Raw genomic sequence first — 19,964 nt, 5'->3', positions numbered from 1 at the left:
CAACGTCTCTCATTGGCACTCCTGCTCTCGCAGGGCTTCCGCGATGCAGAGTGCGTTCAAGCAAGAGTTCGGAATTGTCCATAGCATTCAAAGAAGTTCGTTAGACAAAGCAAATATTCATAAAATGACCATAATTCAAATACAAGCAATACGATCTTTAAAAACAGTGAGGAGGGGAGAGAGCACCTACTCACACTGTCTCACATCGTGCATTGTCCCAGTGGATACCATCCTGTTCCTTTCCTTTCATTGGCAAAAATGTTTATTTTATGATTGTTTTTTTTAATTGTTTGTTTTAGTTGTTGTTTAGTCTACATTTAATAAGTGTCCGATTCAGCGACACACCTATTTAAACACCACGTGTCAATGAGGGATATTGCTTGACTGCACACATCAGTGTGTCCAATGTCTTCAGGGAGTTTGTGGTTGAGTAGATAGATAGATAGATAGATAGATACTTTATTGATCCCCAGGGGAAATTCAAGGTCTCAGCAGCATACATACAAGACAAACACATTCTTTAACAGCAGAAGAGTAATTAAAGTATATAATATAAAAACACAACTAAGCAGTAAGGACAGTAGAAGATAAAGAATATGCTAAATATACTGAAATACAAATTATACTAACACTTAATACAATATATAAAAATATACTAAAATACAAATAACAAAATTACAAATTATACTAACACTTAATCTAAATCAAATCTAAAAACAGTATCCAAATCAATTCTAAATCAATTGTAGTTGTAGCTACCATGAGACTTCTATCCTTTTTATTCCCCTTTCCTCACTGTTCTTAATGTTCTTAATGTTCTTAATGTTCTTAAAAGGGAAATTTGGTCTCTGCATTTATCCCAATCCGGGAATTAGTGAAACACACAGAGCACCCAGTGTACACACAGTGTAGTGAGGCATACACTAACCACTAAGCTAGGTAACACACACACACACACACACACACACACACACACACACACACACACACACACACACACACACACCTGTTTTTTTCCAACAAATTGCTAACTTCTAAAACTGTTTTTATGCTCCGCGAAGAAGGGAACACTTCAGTTGCGGTACCTAATGGAAGGAAGGAAGACCCGGCCTGAGTGAGTGTAGACCGTGACCAATAGCTGCCAAGACCAATTGCACTAGTGAAAGTAAAGCTGAACATTCAAATGAAGCCACCCTGTGAGTCTGAGCTGCTCTGAAATGTAATAGATACTCTTTTGATCCCGTGAGGGAAATTTGGTCTCTGCATTTATCCCAATCCGTGAATTAGTGAAACACACTCGGCACACAGTGAACACACAGTGAACACACAGTGAGGTGAAGCACACACTAACCACTAGGCTAGGTAATAAGCTCTTCCTTGGTATTAGGCTCTTCCTTGGCCTGCGTAAAGAAAGAAAGAAAGAAAGAAACAAACAAACAAACAACAAACAGGTCAACAAACCACTCCAAAAACATAAGCTCCTTATGGAAGCTGGTGAAAGCTCATTTTAGTCCTTTTACTCCTTTTGTTGAAATATAACACATGTCTGCCTCCATTCAAGTTGCTGTCCTGTAATACATGTCTGCCTCCATTCAAATTGCGGTCCTGTAATACATGTCTGCCTCCATTCAAATTGCTGTCCTGTAACACATATTTGCCTCCATACAAATTGCTGTCCTGTAATATGTGTCAACCTCCATTCAAATTGCTATCATGTAACACATGTCTGCCTCTATTCTCCTTCATTCCTCTCCATCTCTTTCCACTCTTTCTTTACCTTTCTCCCTCCCCCTCTTCCTACCTGTCTCATTATCTCCCTTTCCTCCCATCCTATGTCCCTTTCTCTGTCCCTCTTTCTCTCTCTCTCTCTCTCTCTCTCTCTCTCTCTCTCTCGCTCTCTCTGTCCCTCTTTCTTTCTCTCTCTCTCACACACCCTTCCATTCCTTCCATTACGTGCTTAAGCTAAAACAGATTGAACACTTGCTGAATGAGAAGTGCATTCTCTCTCTCTCTCTCTCTCTCTCTCTCTCTCTCTCTCTCTCTCTCTCTCTCTCTCTCTCTCTCTCTCTCTCTCTATCTCTTCCCCTACTTCTTTCCATCAGGTGGTGAAGTTAAAACAGATTGAACACATGCTGAATGACAAACACATTCTCTCTCTCTCGCTCTCTTTCTCTGTCTCTCTCTTTCTCTGTCTCTTTCTCCTCCCTTTCTTGTATCAGGTGGTGAAGTTAAAACAGATTGAGCACACACTGAATGAGAAGCGCATTCTTCAGGCTGTCTGCTTTCCTTTCCTAGTGCAGCTGGAGTACTCCTTCAAGGTAGTGTGTGTGTGTTTTTTTTAATTTGTTTATTAGTGAGTGTGCGTGTGTGTCAATGTGTGTTTGTGTGTGTGTGTGTGTTTGTGCATGCGTGTGTGGTACTTAATATTTGGTTGTGTGTGTATGTCTGTTAGTCTGTGTGTTTGTACGCATTTGAATTTGTTCCATTCTTGTGGATTAAATCTCTTTTGTTTGTGCTCAATTGATGTTTATAGGGTTGCAGTCTCTCTCTCTTTTTATTTCTCTCCTCGTTCTCTCTCTCTCTCTCTCTCTCTCTGTATTTGTATCTTATTCCAACAAAATATGTTGCTCTCCAGGATTATGCATTGTTTCTATGCTAATTATGCATGTGTGTGTGTGTGTGTGTGTATGTGTGTGTGTGTGTGTGTTTCCCCACCTCTGTTCCTGCAGGATAACACAAATCTCTACATGGTGATGGAGTATGTTCCAGGGGGAGAAATGTTCTCACATTTAAGAAGAATCGGCAGATTCAGGTGCCGGCTTTTGAAATCGTGCATCTTGCCCTTACACTCTGTATGCTCCTGTGCACATGTTTAGTATTTACACACTCTCTCTCTCTCCCTCTCCCTCCCTCTCTCTCTCTCTCTCTCTCTCTCTCTCTCTCTCTCTCTATCTATCTATCTATCTTTCTGTCTCTCTCTCTCTCTCTCTCTCTCTTTCTCTCTCTCTCTATCTTTCTTTTTCTCTCTCTCCATGTTCATGCTCCTCTTCCCTGTCGTTTTTCCTCTGTCTGCTCCTGTGTACATGTTTAGTATTTACTCTCTCTCTCTCTCTCTCTCTCTCTCTCTCTCTCTCTCTCCATGTTCATGCTCCTCTTCCTCTCCTCTCCACTTCTTACGCCTTTCTACCAGAATCCCACAGTCCACTCTTTTTCACTTCATTCATCTTTTCTTGTTCATCTCTCTCTCCTTCTCTTCTTTCACTCCTCCTCCTCCTCCTCCTCCTCCTCCTCCTCCTCCTCCTCCTCTCTACACATCCCCTCTGTGTCTGCATACTACTCCTCTGTCTCTGTCTGTACAGGTATAGTCTGTGATTCTATTGAAAGGTTGTTGCTCAACAGCCAATCAACTTAGACAAGGCAAAAATAGGTATTTTTTACACAATATATATGAAGTTTTTTTTTTTTTGTTTTACATAATAACACCTTGAGTACTGAGGAGTTGACAAAAAAGTGTGAAAGACCTCTCCTTTAGTTTTCTGCAGGCTGCCTCCTGTGTGCATTCCATTTGAATTTCTTAGTAGTTTTTCAGTCGATTTTCCCAGTTATGAATAGGAAGTTGCAAATGGAACGCCCCCTGAAGTTGTAATTTCTACTCGTCAGCTAGTCAGAACCCTGAGTATACCGAGTTCAAATTTCTAAGATGCCCATTAACAGGAAGTGTGAGCCGCATGCTTATTAGCTGTTCTGTCCTATTTGTGTCAGTACAGTATCATTTTTTTCTTAGCGTTTGTATCAGTTTTGCTTACGGGTTGGACCCAAACGCCAGGGCAAGGCAAACTTGGAATCTATGGCGGTTTCCCAAAGTCGAGCATGCTTCCTTGATAGAATGCTTCCTTGCGAGTATGCTTATTAGCTGTTCTGTCCTATTTGTGTCTCATTAAATGAGAAATAGAAAGGGTAGTGTCCAACTTCTATCTATCACTATATTGCTATGACGTTTGTTTATGTAAAATACCGTGTAATGCTTTGTTACATTATGTGTTGTTTACATAATTTGTTACATTACAACTGGGATGCATTCAACTCAGTTTTTACACATATGTGACGTCATGCCCAGTCACCAGTTACCACTTTCAAGAGAAATAGAACGTGGCATAAATGAAAGGTGGTCAGTGAGCCAATGAGATTACACCCCTCTCCTCTGTGACCCAGAAGCAACTTGTTGATTGGCTGGAATACTGCACATAATATTGTATGGAGTATTTCAATACATTTGTGGTATCCCTTCTTCTTGCTTCTCTTCACACATCCTGTCATCTCCTGTCTTCTGTGACCCCTCTCTCCATCTCACCTCTTCTCCTCTCCTCTCCTGTTCATTCCCCTGGTCTGTTTCTTCTTCTCTCATTCTCCCCTCCATCTCTCTTCTCCTTTCATCCTCCTCTCCTTTTATCATCCGTTCCTTTTTCACCCCCTTCTATCTGTTTGTCGTCTGAATTCCCGATTGTTTTCTTCTCAAAACTCGGTTATTAAGTCATGATGCAATAATAGACTGATAATTCTCGAGCTAAGTAAAACCGATTGTTGGTTACTCGCTGACCTCGAGAAACGGAGATCTATGTGAAAACTCGCCGCACTTCTCCTTTAAGAACCGAATCCATATGGCTTTACTCACCCAATGCATAATATTCACAGGAATTTGACTGAACTTGACCATTCAGCACAGAGACTAGAGAATACCAAGACATAAAAAAATAAGAACAAAGTTAAGTGAAAGTTAGATTGTGGAGGAGAAAATATAAATCATTGCTTCTTGTTTGTCTGCCACCACCCGCAGTGAGCCACACGCCCGTTTCTATGGCGCCCAGATTGTCCTGACGTTTGAGTACCTCCACGCCCTGGACCTCATCTACCGAGACCTGAAGCCTGAGAACCTGCTCATCGACCAGCAGGGCTACATACAGGTCCAACCACTCTCTCTCTCTCTCTCTCTCTCTCTCTCTCTCTGTGTACGTGAGTGGGTGTGTTTCATCATCACAATCATTTATCAGTAGAGCTACATACAGGTTCGACCACTCTGTGTTTGTGTTTGTGTGTGTCTGTGTGTATGAGTGGGGTCCGTGTGGGTACTTGAGTAGGTGTGTTTCATCATCACAATCATTTATCAGTAGAGCTACATACAGGTCTGAATACTCTGTGTGTGTGTATGTGTGTGTGTGCATGCTTGTGTATAGAGTTTAAAAACCTAATCAATTATCATGAAAGAGAGAGAGGGGAGCACAGTGTTTTTCATGGTGAAAGTCAATTTATTGCAGTGCATGTGAAAGCCTTCTTATTGCAGTGCATGTGAACTGGTACAAGTTCATCCATCCATCATCCATCCATCCATCCATTCCTTCTTTAATCTGTTCATTCTGTGGAATCATCTGTTGAGGTAAATCTCCGTTCTCCAAGAGCAGGCCGGGCAGTTAATCATTATCACTGATGAGTTCACTCGACTGCAGTGGAGCAGGGAGAGACAGCAGACAGACGTGTGTGTGTGTGTGTGTGTGTGTGTTTACTCGACTGCAATGGAGCAGGGAGAGACAGCAGACAGACAGAAGCACACACATTAAATCAGTTGATTAAGTGGATGAATGAATGAATGAATGAACGAATGAATGGACAACAAAAATAATTACCCATCTCCTCCAGGCTTCATCCATTTAATGAACTGATTTAATCATTAGTTAATGCATTCATTCATTCATTTGAATCAGTCAATCAATCAATCACTAATAAATTAATTCATTCATTTATTCATTCATTCCTGAATGCATCAGCTCCTTCATTCATTCGATCATTTGGTTTATCAGTCACTCATAAATTAAGTTGTTTGTTTGTTCATTGTGTGTGTGCATTTGACAAAATTAGACCAGAGGTGCGTTCAAAATTCACAAACACAGGCAAACGTTTGCAAACAGGTTTCTGTTTGGCTTGTGTTTTTGGCGAATGATTGCAAGTCACTCGCAATACAGTCTGAGGAGGTAGTTCTCCGCAAACATACAGTGGAGCTGAACGTGAGCTGGACGAAGTGCGATCACAATCGAATGATTACACCAAATCGTTCAAATCGAACTGTTCAGAGAAAACATGTTCTCCATGAACGTTCGCCATTGTTTGCCAAATTTGACTGCACTTCAGTTCTCTAAAACTGTTTTTACGCTCCGCGAACAGAGTGCCTCAATTGCACCCCCGGGGGAACATGGCTGTAAGACGCTCAGAGTCATAATCAGAGTCTTTAAGGGCGTCTGGTCAAAAACTCTGTTGGGACTAGGCCAGTTTATAATTAGTATTTGATATGGAATCTGCATAAATATAACAAAATGAAGTCTTTGATTTGTGACTTACATGAGCTGGAGTTATGAATATTGATTTGTGACTTACATGAGCTGGAGTTATGAATATTGATTTGTGACTTACATGAGCTGGAGTTATGAATATTGATCGGTTCTTCTGTGCCCGTGGGTTTGACAGATTTTACTGAGCTAGTTATGTGATTGTGTTCTTCAAGCTGAATGACACTGAATGCTGTGGCCACAGGGGATGATGATAATGATGGTGATGATGATGGAGGTGATGGTGATGGAGGTGATGGTGGGGGTAGTGATGATGATGATGGTGGTGGTGATGGTGGGGGTGATGGTGGGGGTGGGGGTAGTGATGATGATGATGATGGTGGTGATGGTGGGGGTGGGGGTAGTGATGATGATGATGGTGGGGGTGATGGGGGTGATGGTGGGGGTGGGGATAGTGATGATGATGATGATGGTGATGGTGGGGGTGGTGATGGTGACTGTAAGACAGTGATGATTAAAACACCACTCTGTCCCTCATTTCTCCAGGTAACAGACTTTGGCTTTGCAAAGAGGGTCAAAGGTCGGACATGGACGCTGTGCGGCACCCCGGAGTACCTGGCTCCAGAGATCATCCTCAGCAAGGTGAGACCTTTAAGCCGTAATGGAGCTATGCCTGTGGTGGATTCCTTCTCTGAGCTAGAGCCTGTATTCCGCAACTACGTAGAAGGATTCACCCATAGCCATAAAGCTGCAATTGGATCTAGAAGATAGACAACCTGTGAAAGACATTGGACATAACAAACAAGGGTGAAAGACACAAAATGGCATTCCGTGTCAAATCAGATAAGGTTGTTGCTGCACCGTCTCAGATTTTTTTTCAAACCTTGTCTATCAAGAATAGGTCCCAAAACCAAGGCCTGTAAATTATTTTTGTTCAAATCTTGTGTCTTATGTTCAGCCCTTGAAATTACCAGTTTTACAGCCTGGAAAACACATTATCTGGGAAGCACTGCTTGGGCAATAATATAATGAAAATAATTATTCATAGGCATCCCAAACTTATTAGAATGGAAGACAAACATGTTCTCAGTATGACTGAACCATTAAAAGTTGTTTCTGCATTTTCATTGAAAATGAACTACAAGGCTCTAGATTTGGAAAAAAGTGCAAAAAGTGTGGCATTAAAGTGCCCATATTATGACTATTTTTCAACAAGTTAAAATAGGTCTATGAGTTCCAGAAAACATGTTTCTGAAGTTGTTTGCTGGAAATAGCTTGTAGGAAAAGATTCTTACCTACCTCTATTACACTATTTTTCAGTCCCTGTCAAAGTGTGCTGTTTCTGCTGCTCATTACATATTAATGAGCTGCTGCTCACTTACCCACGCCCCACTCCATTAACTGTTACCAGGGTCATTCGTGCCAAATCAACAAATGCCTCCAGCCTAGCCTGACCATCTTGGCTTTGCTTCATACTTTATGTCAATAATGCTAAATATTACCCAACAACTACTGTGCAAAGGTTTAAGCTTGTATCTACATTATTTTCTGAGATATGTAGGCTTAAAAAACAGTTGAACTCGTAGGCTTGGTGTGGAGAGGTGGGGTGTTGATTATGCAACGTCTGAAACACGCCAATTCAAAATCCCCTAACAGCTACTACACCTTCGTTTTACATAGTATAGCCCGTAGCTAACACTTAGCCTACCATAATCTCTATGTAAAACGGTACGCTTGCTAGCTAGCTAACAGTGGAACTTCAGTAGCCTACAACATAAGCTTAGCTATCTCACCTAGTTGTAGGAAATATGTAAGTGATGGACACCAACCTTATTTTGTGCCTTTTATTCACGTTTGTTCAACGATTTAGTAAGGATAAATCCTTTTCCCTGCCCAATTCGATGCAGCTCCATAGGTTTCCATTATATCCATGTAACGTAATTGCCCTAAAAGGAGGTGGTGGGAATATTGAAATGTTTCGGCTTGTGACGTCAAAAGCCTTGCCGATTTTGACCAGCTCACCCTGGAGGTTGAAGGCAGGATACATCCAGAAACCCTTATCTCACTCAAAATAGCATGGGTGTTTTTTTTCCAACTTTGTATGTGTGTGGAAGCACCAGAGACACACAATAACACATCAAATCCCAGAAAAAGTGATTTTTTTTTTCATAATATGGGCCATTTAAGGATAGTATAAACTTGGTTTTGTATGCATTTGGTATCAATCATTATTTTTCATTACATACCATATTTGATTAATGTTGCCAGCTCTCTACTTATAATGGGCTTGAAGATTTTAAGTATTAAACAAGAGGAGGTTGTTATTTTCAGTAATTTTCATAGGATTAAAATGGTATGTGGGTAGCTAGGAGGCCCAATGTATCTGAAAGTAGCTCAGTGTAAGGACATTTAGTGTACAAGGTGCCAATGTTATACCATAGATAAATAAATAGTCTATATAATTGTTTTGCCTCAGAGACAAGAATGAAAGCACATACATAGGTATACAATGTAACTAAGAAAGTGTATTTATACATGAAATTACTATAAACTGAGCTATTCCCACGTTGATTTTGGTGTTCCTACTAGCTACCCCACGTGCCATTTTAATCCTATGAACATTACCAAAAAATGCAATCATACCTTGTTTTATCCTTAATATCTTCAAGTGCATTTGTTGCAGAGACCTCAAACATCAGCTCAACATTAATAAACTATTATATTTGCAGACAAAATAATGATTGTTGCCATGTGGATATAAAAAAATTAGTTGACAAGACCCTCAATATCACAAGTTTTGCATTTTGTTCCATATCTAGGGCCATATAAAATGAATGGGCATGCAGTACAAACTTTTAACGGTCCAGTCATACTGAGAACATGTCTCTTCCACTTTACAAAGTTTGGGCAGGCTAGGAATAATACTTTTCAAGATATTAATGCTCAAACATGGCCTCCAAGATCAGGCATTTCTGAGGGTGTAAAAATGATACAAAATCAAGGGTGAACAAATTAAAGCTTCAGTTGGCAAGTCTGACAGATTGAAGGGACTTCGCCAAAATTTTGAATGTTTACAACTCTCATGCCCCTCCCCCACTACCACCGAGCACCCTCTCATCGAGTTTGTGCTTGTCAGTGCGCACCAGACTGCACCAGACTGTGATTGACAGTCAGATCTCACACAGCCCTGCTCTGATTGGACCAGAAGAACTGGGAGCTGTGGATTTTTACAAAACAAATAACAGACTCTAGGTGGAGGTAGAAGTGTGTTTTTTTTTTTTCTAAAACCGGCTGATTTATGTTCTTCTGTCAGTGCATAGTGTCGGTTTCAGTGAATATGATCAAAAACATCTTGCCAACTGCAGCTTTAATGAAAACATTGGAATTTAACAAACATATTTTACAGCTCTTAGTTTTGGGACCTAAATATTTGGTAGACAAACGTTCAGCACAATATGAGATGGTGCAACAACCATTTTCCTGGATTCTGATTGGACACAGAATGACCCAATAAGAATGAAAAGAAGAGAGCAACTAGGGTTATGAATCCTATTGTTTTTGTGTTTGTTTTTGGCCAGCTCAGATATGAGGTTGTGTTTCCTTAACCAGTGCAGCTATCCATTCTTCACAGCAATTGTCACTCATTATATCTGTAATTGTTATTGGTTAGTGCAAATCTGTTATTACTGTAATCAGACATTCACATCTATGAGTAAGAGTAAATGTGTTTATCACATGACTCTTTGTCCTTATTCCTCTATATCTCTCTACTCCATTTTCTATATCCCTTCTTCCTGCTCTCTTCATTTGTTCTCCTTCATTTCTCTACTTTCTCTTTTCCTTCTGCTTGGTTCTCTGCATTTCCTCTTTGTGTCTCTCTGTGTCTGTCATCCTGTCTTCCTTTTTTCTCTCTCTATCTCTCTCTTCTTTTTTATTATTCTCCACTTTTTTTTATTCAACTTCTTTTTTTCTTAACCCATGGATACTGCACATCTACTAGAGATCATCTCTCTCTCTCTCTCTCTCTCTCTCTCTCTCTCTCTCTCTCTCTCTCTCTCTCACACACACACAATACCGGTACCTTTTTATAATCACTTTCTTAAGCCTCGTTGTCGTGTCTGGGGTTGGTTGACTCATCTCTCTCTTTCCTGTTATTTCTTCTCTGTCTGTCTTTTATTATTTATATTTATTATTTTCTTTTATATATACTCTTTTGATCCCGTGAGGGAAATTTGGTCTTTGCATTTATCCCAATCCGTGAATTAGTGAAATACACTCAGCACACAGTGAACACACAGTGAGGTGAAGCACACACTAATCCCGGCGCAGTGAGCTGCCTGCTACAACAGCGACGCTCGGGGAGCAGTGAGGGGTTTAGGTGCCTTGCTCAAGGGCACTTCAGCCGTTCCCACTGGTCGGGGCTGGGCCACGGCTGCCCCTTTTATCCTCCCATTCCACAACTGTTACTGTTCTATTCTGTTCTATATCTCTCTCATTCTTTGTTTCTTCCTCTCTGTCTCTCTATTGTCCATTCTCTCTGTCTCTCACACCCTCTTCATTCATGCACTCATTCATGCGCTGTCTCTCTCTCTCTGCCTCTCTTTCTCACATCAATCATTCATCCATTCACTCACTCATTTTCTTTCTGTGTGTGTGTGTGTGTTGGTGTTTGTCTCAGGGTTATAATAAAGCTGTGGACTGGTGGGCGCTGGGAGTGCTCATCTATGAGATGGCTGCTGGCTACCCGCCCTTCTTCGCCGACCAGCCCATTCAGATCTACGAGAAGATCGTCTCCGGGAAGGTGAGTTCTTCTCTCTCTCTCTCTCTCTCTCTCTCTCTCTCTCTCTCTCTCTCTCTCTCTCTCTCTCTCTCTCCGCAAAGCAAACAGTACCGACTGTGTGGGAGATTGGGCTGAGATGTATCTAGCCGAATCTCTGATAGGTTAGGGCCATATTGGTTTTGCACACATCTATAAGACATTAAACCTCTTCATCAAAGTGACTTGGAATATAGATATAATCATTTATCAAGATTATATACTGTACATTTTTAATAGTTTGTCCTCACAAATTGACTGCGCAGGAACGTGGTGTTCTCTGCAGCTTCCTTGGTACTGGTTGGGCCCCCGACTTCCCAGTACACCTATACATATCCCCAGTATACATATTGCCAGTACACCTATACATATTTCCAGTATACATATTCCCAGTACACCTATACATATTCCCAGTATATTCCCAGTACACCTATACATATTCCCAGTACACCTATACATATTCCCAGTGCCGCCACTACCACCTCGCGCACCACACACTGTGTGTAGGGCACCAGTGTACAGAGGGGGCACCAGCACGGCCAACAGCAGTCCTGCATATTCCTGCAGGGTCCCCACGGGTCATGGAATTTCTGGAATATCATGGAATTTTAGAAAGTCTATTTCAGACATGGAAAGTCAGGGAATTTCATAATTTTTGGTGCAAAGTCATAGAATATCAGGGAATTTCGTTGTAGCAGTTTAAAATGTACCTGTCAAAATACATGAATACAAATACTATACTGTACAATTCTGTACTATACTGTACTAGCCACAATGGTGGCTATCTGGTTATAAGCTTTACCGCTTGCTTGAGTAGCCCAACTTTGTGTATTCAATGCCCATTTGTTCATCTCTCGCTCTAAAAAAGTAAAGATTCTCCAACGCTACACGGCTGCTCTGAAATCATTGGTCGGAATATTGTACCATTCATTATATAGTAAAGTCCTGGAAATTCATATTTTTTTTTCTCAGATAAAAGTCATGGCATTTTACATTTGACTTGTGGGAGGAACCCTGTTCCTGAATACAGACAGCATGTGTCTTACACATGTACTTGAGCCACCCTCAGTATCCTGCCACTACCCACATTAGTATAAGTATAAGTATATATACTCCTTTGATCCCATGAGGGAAATTTGGTCTCTGCATTTATCCCAATCCGTGAGTTAGTGAAACACACTCAGCACACAGTGAACACACAGTGAGGTGAAGCACACACTACCAACACACAGTGAGGTGAAGCACACACTACCAACACACAGTGAGGTGAAGCACACACTACCAACACACAGTGAGGTGAAGCACACTACATTACCAACATTGTTGTGTAACAATGAAGTATATCGTATTTTATCATATCTTTATGTTATCTTATTTCTTCAATCCTATAAATATAAATTAGAGGGGATGCATCCCCTCTATTGAAATCCGGAGACGACGACTTATTATTTTTCTTTTTACCTTTTTGTGCGCGCTATTCAGCCCAAACCGCTTAACGTACAAATTTGGTTGAAGCACCGTTCCGTAGATCTTCCAAGGCTTTACCGTCCTATCCATTTTTCATTTTTGAGAAGTTTATACTTTTTGAGATATTTGTAATTAAAAGTGTATTTTTCTCCCATAGACTTGAATGGGGGTTGTGATGTCATAATAGAGCCAGCTGCGCTTGTTACTGTAAGTAGTTCTCAGAGCAGTTCCCAGGCTAATCAGAACACTGGCACATGTGTCACCTGTGAGGAATTCAACTGTCTCAGCTTCTAAGCATACAATCTAGCTCTACCTGAACTACACATCCTGTTAAAGTGTTTCCTGTGTGTCAAAATAAAAGTCCCAGCCATATCTCATGCATTCAGCATTATATCTCCAGAACGGCTTGACGTACATGCTTCAAATTTGGTACGAGTGTTTTTATGGACTCAAAGATGAAGTGAGTTGAAGTTGGAGGTTGAAGATCAAATGTCAAGGTCAAAAACACTTTGAGTATGATATCTCAAGAATGCCATGTCACACAAGATTCAAATTTGGTTACTCCAAAAGCACCTTTGCAGGTATCACAATTACCCTACCAACCAGCTAGCAGCAAGCTCAACAGCCCCACCAACACCCTTGTGTAATTCCTCGGAATTGCATCTCTAGTTCCTTTTGTATTTTAACAATATCACATTTTGTATAATCCTGTGTAACCACATGAATGCATTTAAGTAATGTCAGTGGCAGCATTGGAGAAAAGAAGGTTCTTTGTTTGGTAGAATATGAGATAGATAGATAGATGCTTAGAAATGCTTAGAGCTGCAAGGAATCGACCTTTTGGTAAAAATGGCAACACCACAAAGTACCACCATCTGATTAACTGCTACGATCGTTTATCATTTCGGACTTCAGACACTTAACAAAGTGCAGGTCGTTGACATTTCCGTTTAACAGCCAATCAAAGTACACCCCTCCCCTTTGTGCTCCAGAGGCAGTGTGTTTGGCTGAAGTTGCATATGGACCCTTTCAACAAGGTAAACAAAAACAATGCTTGAACGTTCTATAGACCCTTTCAACAAGGTAAACAAAAACAATGCTTGAACATTCTATTTGGGCCCCAATCTACTTCCTCTGCATTAAGATAACATATGGAATGTTAAAAAGGAAGTCTTGTGGGGCCAACTATGATGCTGATAATGGAACTCTCTTGAAAGGGTCCATAGCGTAGTCTGAGTCACTTCCTCATTTACTGGCCGAGGCCTGAACCAAAGTCCTTTTAGGCAAGTCCCTCCACTCGGCGGGCATATTGTAACACTTTTCAGGCACTTATCGGGCATCTATTTCAGGCAGAACTGCGTGTGGAAGCAAGGCTTCACGAATCATGACACATCAATCTCGCTCCAGCTGCGAGATCACAACACATGATTGGCACGATGTATTCACAACATACCACATGATTGGCATGATACTGTATATTCACATGTGAACTTTTGGCGGCAGAAGCGACGGGATATGTGTAGACGACTGCCATGTTTGCGTTACGAACTAACCCCCATGCATTTCTATGAGAGATTCTTTGAGTGCTGTGTCTTCTCATTAGAAAGCCTCTGCCTGAGCACAGTTTGTACTGACCTTTGTTTTTGTAGCAGAAGTGGAATGGCTTATAATCAAGACCTGCACCTTTAATACTCTCTGGGGCTAATGGTTAATGAAACTAGCATATCCTTTCAGGTCATTTGGTCAGGAACCCAGTGGTTCAATTTTTATGGGTATGACTTGAAAGGAATTTGGCCAGCTCGGAAAGCACAGGCTAATGGAATATGCTTATTTTTCATTGGCTTCATGTCCGTGTGTGTGTGTGTGTGTGTGTGGGAGAGAGAGAGAGAGAGAGAGATACATGATGGGAGAAAGAGAGAAGGCTAAATGAGTAATCTACAAAATGTTGTAAATTAACAAACAAATGTAAAATGCAAATGTAATTTTGTGCGTATGTGTGTGTATCTGAATGTGTCTGTGCCTGTGTGTGTGCATCTGTAAGCCCAATTTGGTCTGAAAAAATTACATATTCTAAATGCTCCCCTCTCAAAAAAAGCATGCAATTGATGGTAGAAGCGGGCAATTGATCAGACAGCAATAATCAAACTGACATACTGGCCATCCTGTCCCCTTGGATCCACGTACATACTGATGGAACATAGAGCACATCTATAGGAGTACAGTACAAGGGTTTACAAACAAATGACAACAACCAATTGGAATGCTTTTGACAGTCCACATCCACAATGTATTTTTGTAGTAATATTTCCCTTATCTATCAGGGGGGCCCACGTCGCGGGGGGGCAGGGGGCGCCCGCGTCGCAAGAGGTTGGGGGGGGTCCTGGCTCATGCACTGTAGAACGGTTTCGGGAGGCCCTGCTTGGAAAAGTGTGAGAATCCCTGAGTTAGACAGACACTTAGTTAGACAGAGACACCATCACATTTGGGGCTATCTTCACAGTGTCTTTATTCTGATTTCAGAGGAATGTGTGTAGTTCTGGTGCAGTGGGTGCTGTCAGTTAGACAGATACATATGACTAGTGAGAGATACGATCACAGTTGGGGCTATTTTTAGTTTTTTCTTATTCTATTTTATGCATGCTGTCTTTTTAAAGATATATATATATATATATATATATATATATATATATATATATATGTATGTATGTATGTATTTTACTTATTATAATTATATCTTTTTTCTACCTCTTTTTCTTTTTTGTCTGCTCCTTTTACTTTTAAATTTCTTCTGTGTGTGAAATGCACCATATAAATACACATGCCTTGCCTATAAAATTGAGTTTTTTGTTTGTTTGTTTTCCGGGCCACCTCTGTTGTTTTATCCTATGATTCACCAGAAGCATCCTCGTGCAAGTTAAAGGAGAAATCCAGCCATTTTTCACATAGACCTTCTAACACTTGGGAAGTAGAGTTGGGTTCTAACACTTGGGAAGTAGAGTTGGGTTCTAACACTTGGGGCCTAACACTTGGGGCCTGACGAGAGAAAGAAGTAGAGTTGGGTTCTAACACTTGGGGCCTGACGAGAAGGAAGTAGAGTTGGGTTCTAACACTTGGGGCCTGACGAGAGAAAGAAGTAGAGTTGGGTTCTAACACTTGGGGCCTGACGAGAGAAAGAAGTAGAGTTGGGTTCTAACACTTGGGGCCTGACAAGAGAAAGAAGTAGAGTTGGGTTGTTCCTCCCCTCTTCTCCAACGGGGTGCAAGCTTGTTTCAGTGTTGATTCATTTACACAAGGGTGTAAGCTATGTGGATCGGCTCTGACCCATATCGGCCTGTGACTTTCCCATGCAAGCCAGAAGCAGTCCTTAGCGTTAAACCTTCAATGATTCACCAATGTGGTGAAATCAAAGACCCATTTCATTTTCATTATTACACTGAGATGTGTTGTGAGAAAACAGGTTAGTTTATTGTGTTCCAGGACTACCCCCCCCCCCCCCCCACACACAAACACACACACACACACACACACACACACACACACACACACAAACACACAAACAATTGGTGTCTAGCCTTTTTTACTTTGCTTTTTTTTTTACTGTGAGAATTTTTAGTGGTGGTGGAGGCTGGTTTCTTGTTCTAAGTGGTAGCAGGTTTCAACATCCCCACGGTTCCATTCATCTTTAATTATTTAACAGACAGTTTTCAGTTTTAGTTGAGTCCCTAAAGAATTGGTTTACCTTTTCCTCAATTTTTTTTTTTTTTCTGGTTTGCTATGAAACCAAAATGGCCCAGGGCTGTTGCAGATTGATTTTAGATCAACTCCATTCTAACATTCCATTCGATCTCGATGTAAACAGGAGTGAAATATATCAAACTGACACATGGGCTACATAGGACCCCTTGTACAAACCAAATACAACACATTGAATTGTAATGCTTAAATGCTTTTTCTAAATTGGGCGTTGGGCGCTAGATTAATTGGCGTGTGTGTCTGCCTGTGCGTGAGTGCGTCCCTGTGAGTGAGTAAGTGAGTGTATGTACCGTAAGTATGGGTTTTTTTTCGACATAGTGATCAACAAACACAGTCGATGAACTGGCTTAAAGGCTTCAATCTTGTAGTAATCGTCTAGCAGCAGTAGGGAGTTTTGGTCTACAATTAGCGAGCTAACCGCCTAAAATGTGTGTAAAGATATTGCAGACATTACTACTGCGCCAGCTGGTATTGGTGAAAATGCATATTGATGTTCATTTGGTAAGGTGGTGCTATGAAAGCTCTTTGTGACATTTGTGTATTTCTGGATAGCTAGTGGGAAAACAGTTATGTATCTACCCATCCTATACATTACTATAGGCTACCATCAATATGAAACAGTTATGTATCTACCTATCCTATACATCAGTGTTTTTCAACCTTTTTTGTGCCACGGCACACTTTTGACACTTAAAATGTCCCACGGCACACTAACATCCTGTGTGAAGATAAAATAAACATACCATAGCCTAAAATTTCAAATAATACACAGATATGGCCTTATTATGGCTTCTATGCAAGACCTGCTCAATAAAACAAGTGCCCTCTGTTTCATTTGTAAGTGACTATATCTAATTTAATTGTTGTTATGAACTGGATATGTGATGATTCTGTGAATACTGGATATGGGGCCCCCGTTGTACAATGCCTGCATACCACAAATAGTGCAATCATACAATCAATGAGAGCATGTGGTTATAAATTATTGGATGCAACAGTTGCTTTTTTGGACCAGTGAGTGACATTTGGGTAATTTTCAGTGTATCTACCTATCCTATACATTACTATAGGCTACCATCAATATGAAGCAGTTATGTATCTACCTATCCTATACATTACTATAGGCTACCATCAATATGAAGCTGAAGATGACACTGACACCAGGCCAACTGTTGCATAGTATTGCTTTAAAGATGGCGGCCAGGGGTGTCCTTCAGTCTACGGTTCCATGAGATATAGAACCAGGAATTCATACTTTGTAAAACATTGACAGTCAGAACACAGAACACTGCTACAGAACTGAATGAATCCCCTTTAAAGATGGCGGTTAGGGGGTTCCGTGAATCTATGGTTCCACACTGTATTCGTTTTTAAGGAGGATTGGTCACCAGTCCCAGCACCCTGCTGCAGAACTGCTTGAATCCCCGTGTGGGGTAACCTTGCTGTGGTCTGAAGAAGTTATTTGCACGGCAAGAATGTGAAATCCAAATAAGAGGTTCCCAAATCAAGGAATTTTTTGTTTGTCTTTACTCCTGTCTTCACAGGTCCGCTTCCCTTCCCACTTCAGTTCGGACCTGAAGGACCTTCTCCGGAACCTTCTGCAGGTGGACCTGACCAAGCGCTATGGCAACCTCAAGAACGGCGTCAGCGACATTAAGGGCCACAAGTGGTTCGCCACCACCGACTGGATCGCCATCTATCAGAAGAGGGTGAGTTACGTGTGTGTGTGTGTGTGTGTGTGTGTGTGTGTGTGAGAGAGAGAGAGAGAGAGAGAGTGTGAGTGTGTGTATGTCTGTGTCTATGTGTGCCTGTGTCTATGCTTAAATGAGGGCCTTATGTTTGTGTACTATGGGTATATTGACACATTTCTAACTATATGTGTTTCTGTGTATGTATGTTTTTATGGGTGCATGTGTGTGCACATGTGCGTCTGTGTGTTTTTTTTATGGGTGTGTGTGTGTGTGTGTAGGTGGAGGCCCCATTTGTTCCCAAGTGCAAAGGCCCCGGCGACACCAGCAACTTTGACGACTATGACGAGGAAGAGATCCGAGTCTCATTCACTGAGAAGTGCTCCAAGGAGTTTGCCGAGTTCTGAGTTCTTATTAGGTTGGGGGGTGTTAGGTGTTAGGATGAGAGTGGGTGATGTTGCCTGTCTGAATCACAACCAGAGAGAGGTCCAGCAGAACCGACAACAAGCCTCTCCAGTCTCCTGAAAAAAGAAGACAGCAGTGTTGCCTTTTTATATATTTTCTTTCTTTCTTTTTTGTCATCTTTTGTGTCTTAAATCACTATATATATTTACAGGAAGCAGAGCTTTGGCTCATTCAGACAAATTATAACTCCTCCACATACATCTACAGAATCTCTCACTATGAGCCCAACTACAGTCTTACCTATGCGGAGCTTAATCACCATCTGACACCTGTGAAGGTTAACGTGTCCGGTGGAGATCACGGCAGCTCTCTACGCACTTACATTCTTTATAAGTCACGCCCACTTTTACCTGCTCGCTGTTATGCGAACTTGTCCATGTCGGACAGGTGGCCCGCCCGTCTGACCAAAGCAATACCAAGCCAAACGCACGTTGTTGTTGTCGTCGTCGTTTTTTTTTCACTTACACTGTCGACATTCTGATGAATAATTATCTATGTGCATTACGAAGTTTGAGCATTTCTGACGATAGTATTAAGATATGTTTTTAGTCACCGATTGTTATCTTGATTCTGTTATAAGGCCTTCAGTCCTATTTAGGTTATTTTTCTCCGTGCATTGTTTGTGTGTGTGTGTGTGGGCTACTGAGGTAGATATGGTGACTGATTTGATGCCTTGTTTGGTTTGATCATGTCCTCTGTGCCATAGTCTGTATAATGCTCATCTGAAATGTATTTCCCTCTTGTGAATGCAGCTACCTTCCGAAGGGTTCACGAGGTCTGTGTGCGAACTGTCCTTGAGTCAGTGGATCGCTTACTTGTCTACTTCAAATTTCCACGGTCAGACAACCATGCGACGTGGCGAAGCCAAGGTCACAAATCGATACCCTCTATAAACGTTTACATGGCGCACAGACAGACCTACCATATCACCAAAATGTGTTTTACGCTACTGCTAGAATTATCAGGCCCTTTTAAGTTTTTATTTTTCCTGTTTGTTTCTGCATCGCATGTGTGCAGAGACTAGGCTACCGTACAGAATTTGCCATAGCTAGACGACATTTTAGTAGGCTATTAAACTTGAGGAGAGGATGTTGTTGTGCATCGGACTACTCTGCAGATGTCCGTCCAATTAAAATAAACAAATAAAAATAAAGTGCAGCGGGAAGCTGTTTCAGCTTTAGTCTATAGAGGCTGCCTGAAAGCGATATTTTAACATGGACCAGACCGCTTGCCGTCTTTGTCAGTCACAGCTGATGAAGAGGGCTATCCGTACACTCAAACAACGACTTTCCTCGTTGTCCTCTCCCCGCGTTCGCTCGCGCATGTGTGTGTGTGGAGCCTATAGCCCACAATGAAGACGCCGCGAGTGTTGTAGCGCTCCGGTTGCATAACTTCTGACAACAGGGTGCCGCTGGACTGTAGTCGCCCCTCCCCCTCTTT

At 41.4% G+C, this 19,964-nt stretch overlaps 1 protein-coding gene across 1 annotated transcript in view; it reads left to right on the top strand.

Annotated features, from left to right (window-relative positions):
* prkacab (protein kinase, cAMP-dependent, catalytic, alpha, genome duplicate b) overlaps nt 1-18,982 on the top strand; it is a 27,139-nt gene extending 8,157 nt beyond the window's left edge. The window contains exons 5-11 of the mRNA XM_042105258.1: nt 2,220-2,318; nt 2,730-2,812; nt 4,835-4,961; nt 6,882-6,977; nt 11,014-11,136; nt 17,916-18,080; nt 18,341-18,982. Coding sequence (XP_041961192.1) covers nt 2,220-2,318; nt 2,730-2,812; nt 4,835-4,961; nt 6,882-6,977; nt 11,014-11,136; nt 17,916-18,080; nt 18,341-18,466 — 819 coding nt within the window. The 3' untranslated portion in view covers nt 18,467-18,982. The remainder of the gene's footprint in view (nt 1-2,219; nt 2,319-2,729; nt 2,813-4,834; nt 4,962-6,881; nt 6,978-11,013; nt 11,137-17,915; nt 18,081-18,340) is intronic.
* Nucleotides 18,983-19,964: the final 982 nt, after the last annotated feature.

Source organism: Alosa sapidissima, chromosome 9 (assembly GCF_018492685.1).
Source record: "Alosa sapidissima isolate fAloSap1 chromosome 9, fAloSap1.pri, whole genome shotgun sequence".
Taxonomy (NCBI): Eukaryota; Metazoa; Chordata; class Actinopteri; order Clupeiformes; family Clupeidae; genus Alosa; species Alosa sapidissima.
The sequence above is the reverse complement of the archived record's forward strand: the minus strand, read 5'-3'. Positions and strand labels throughout refer to the sequence as shown.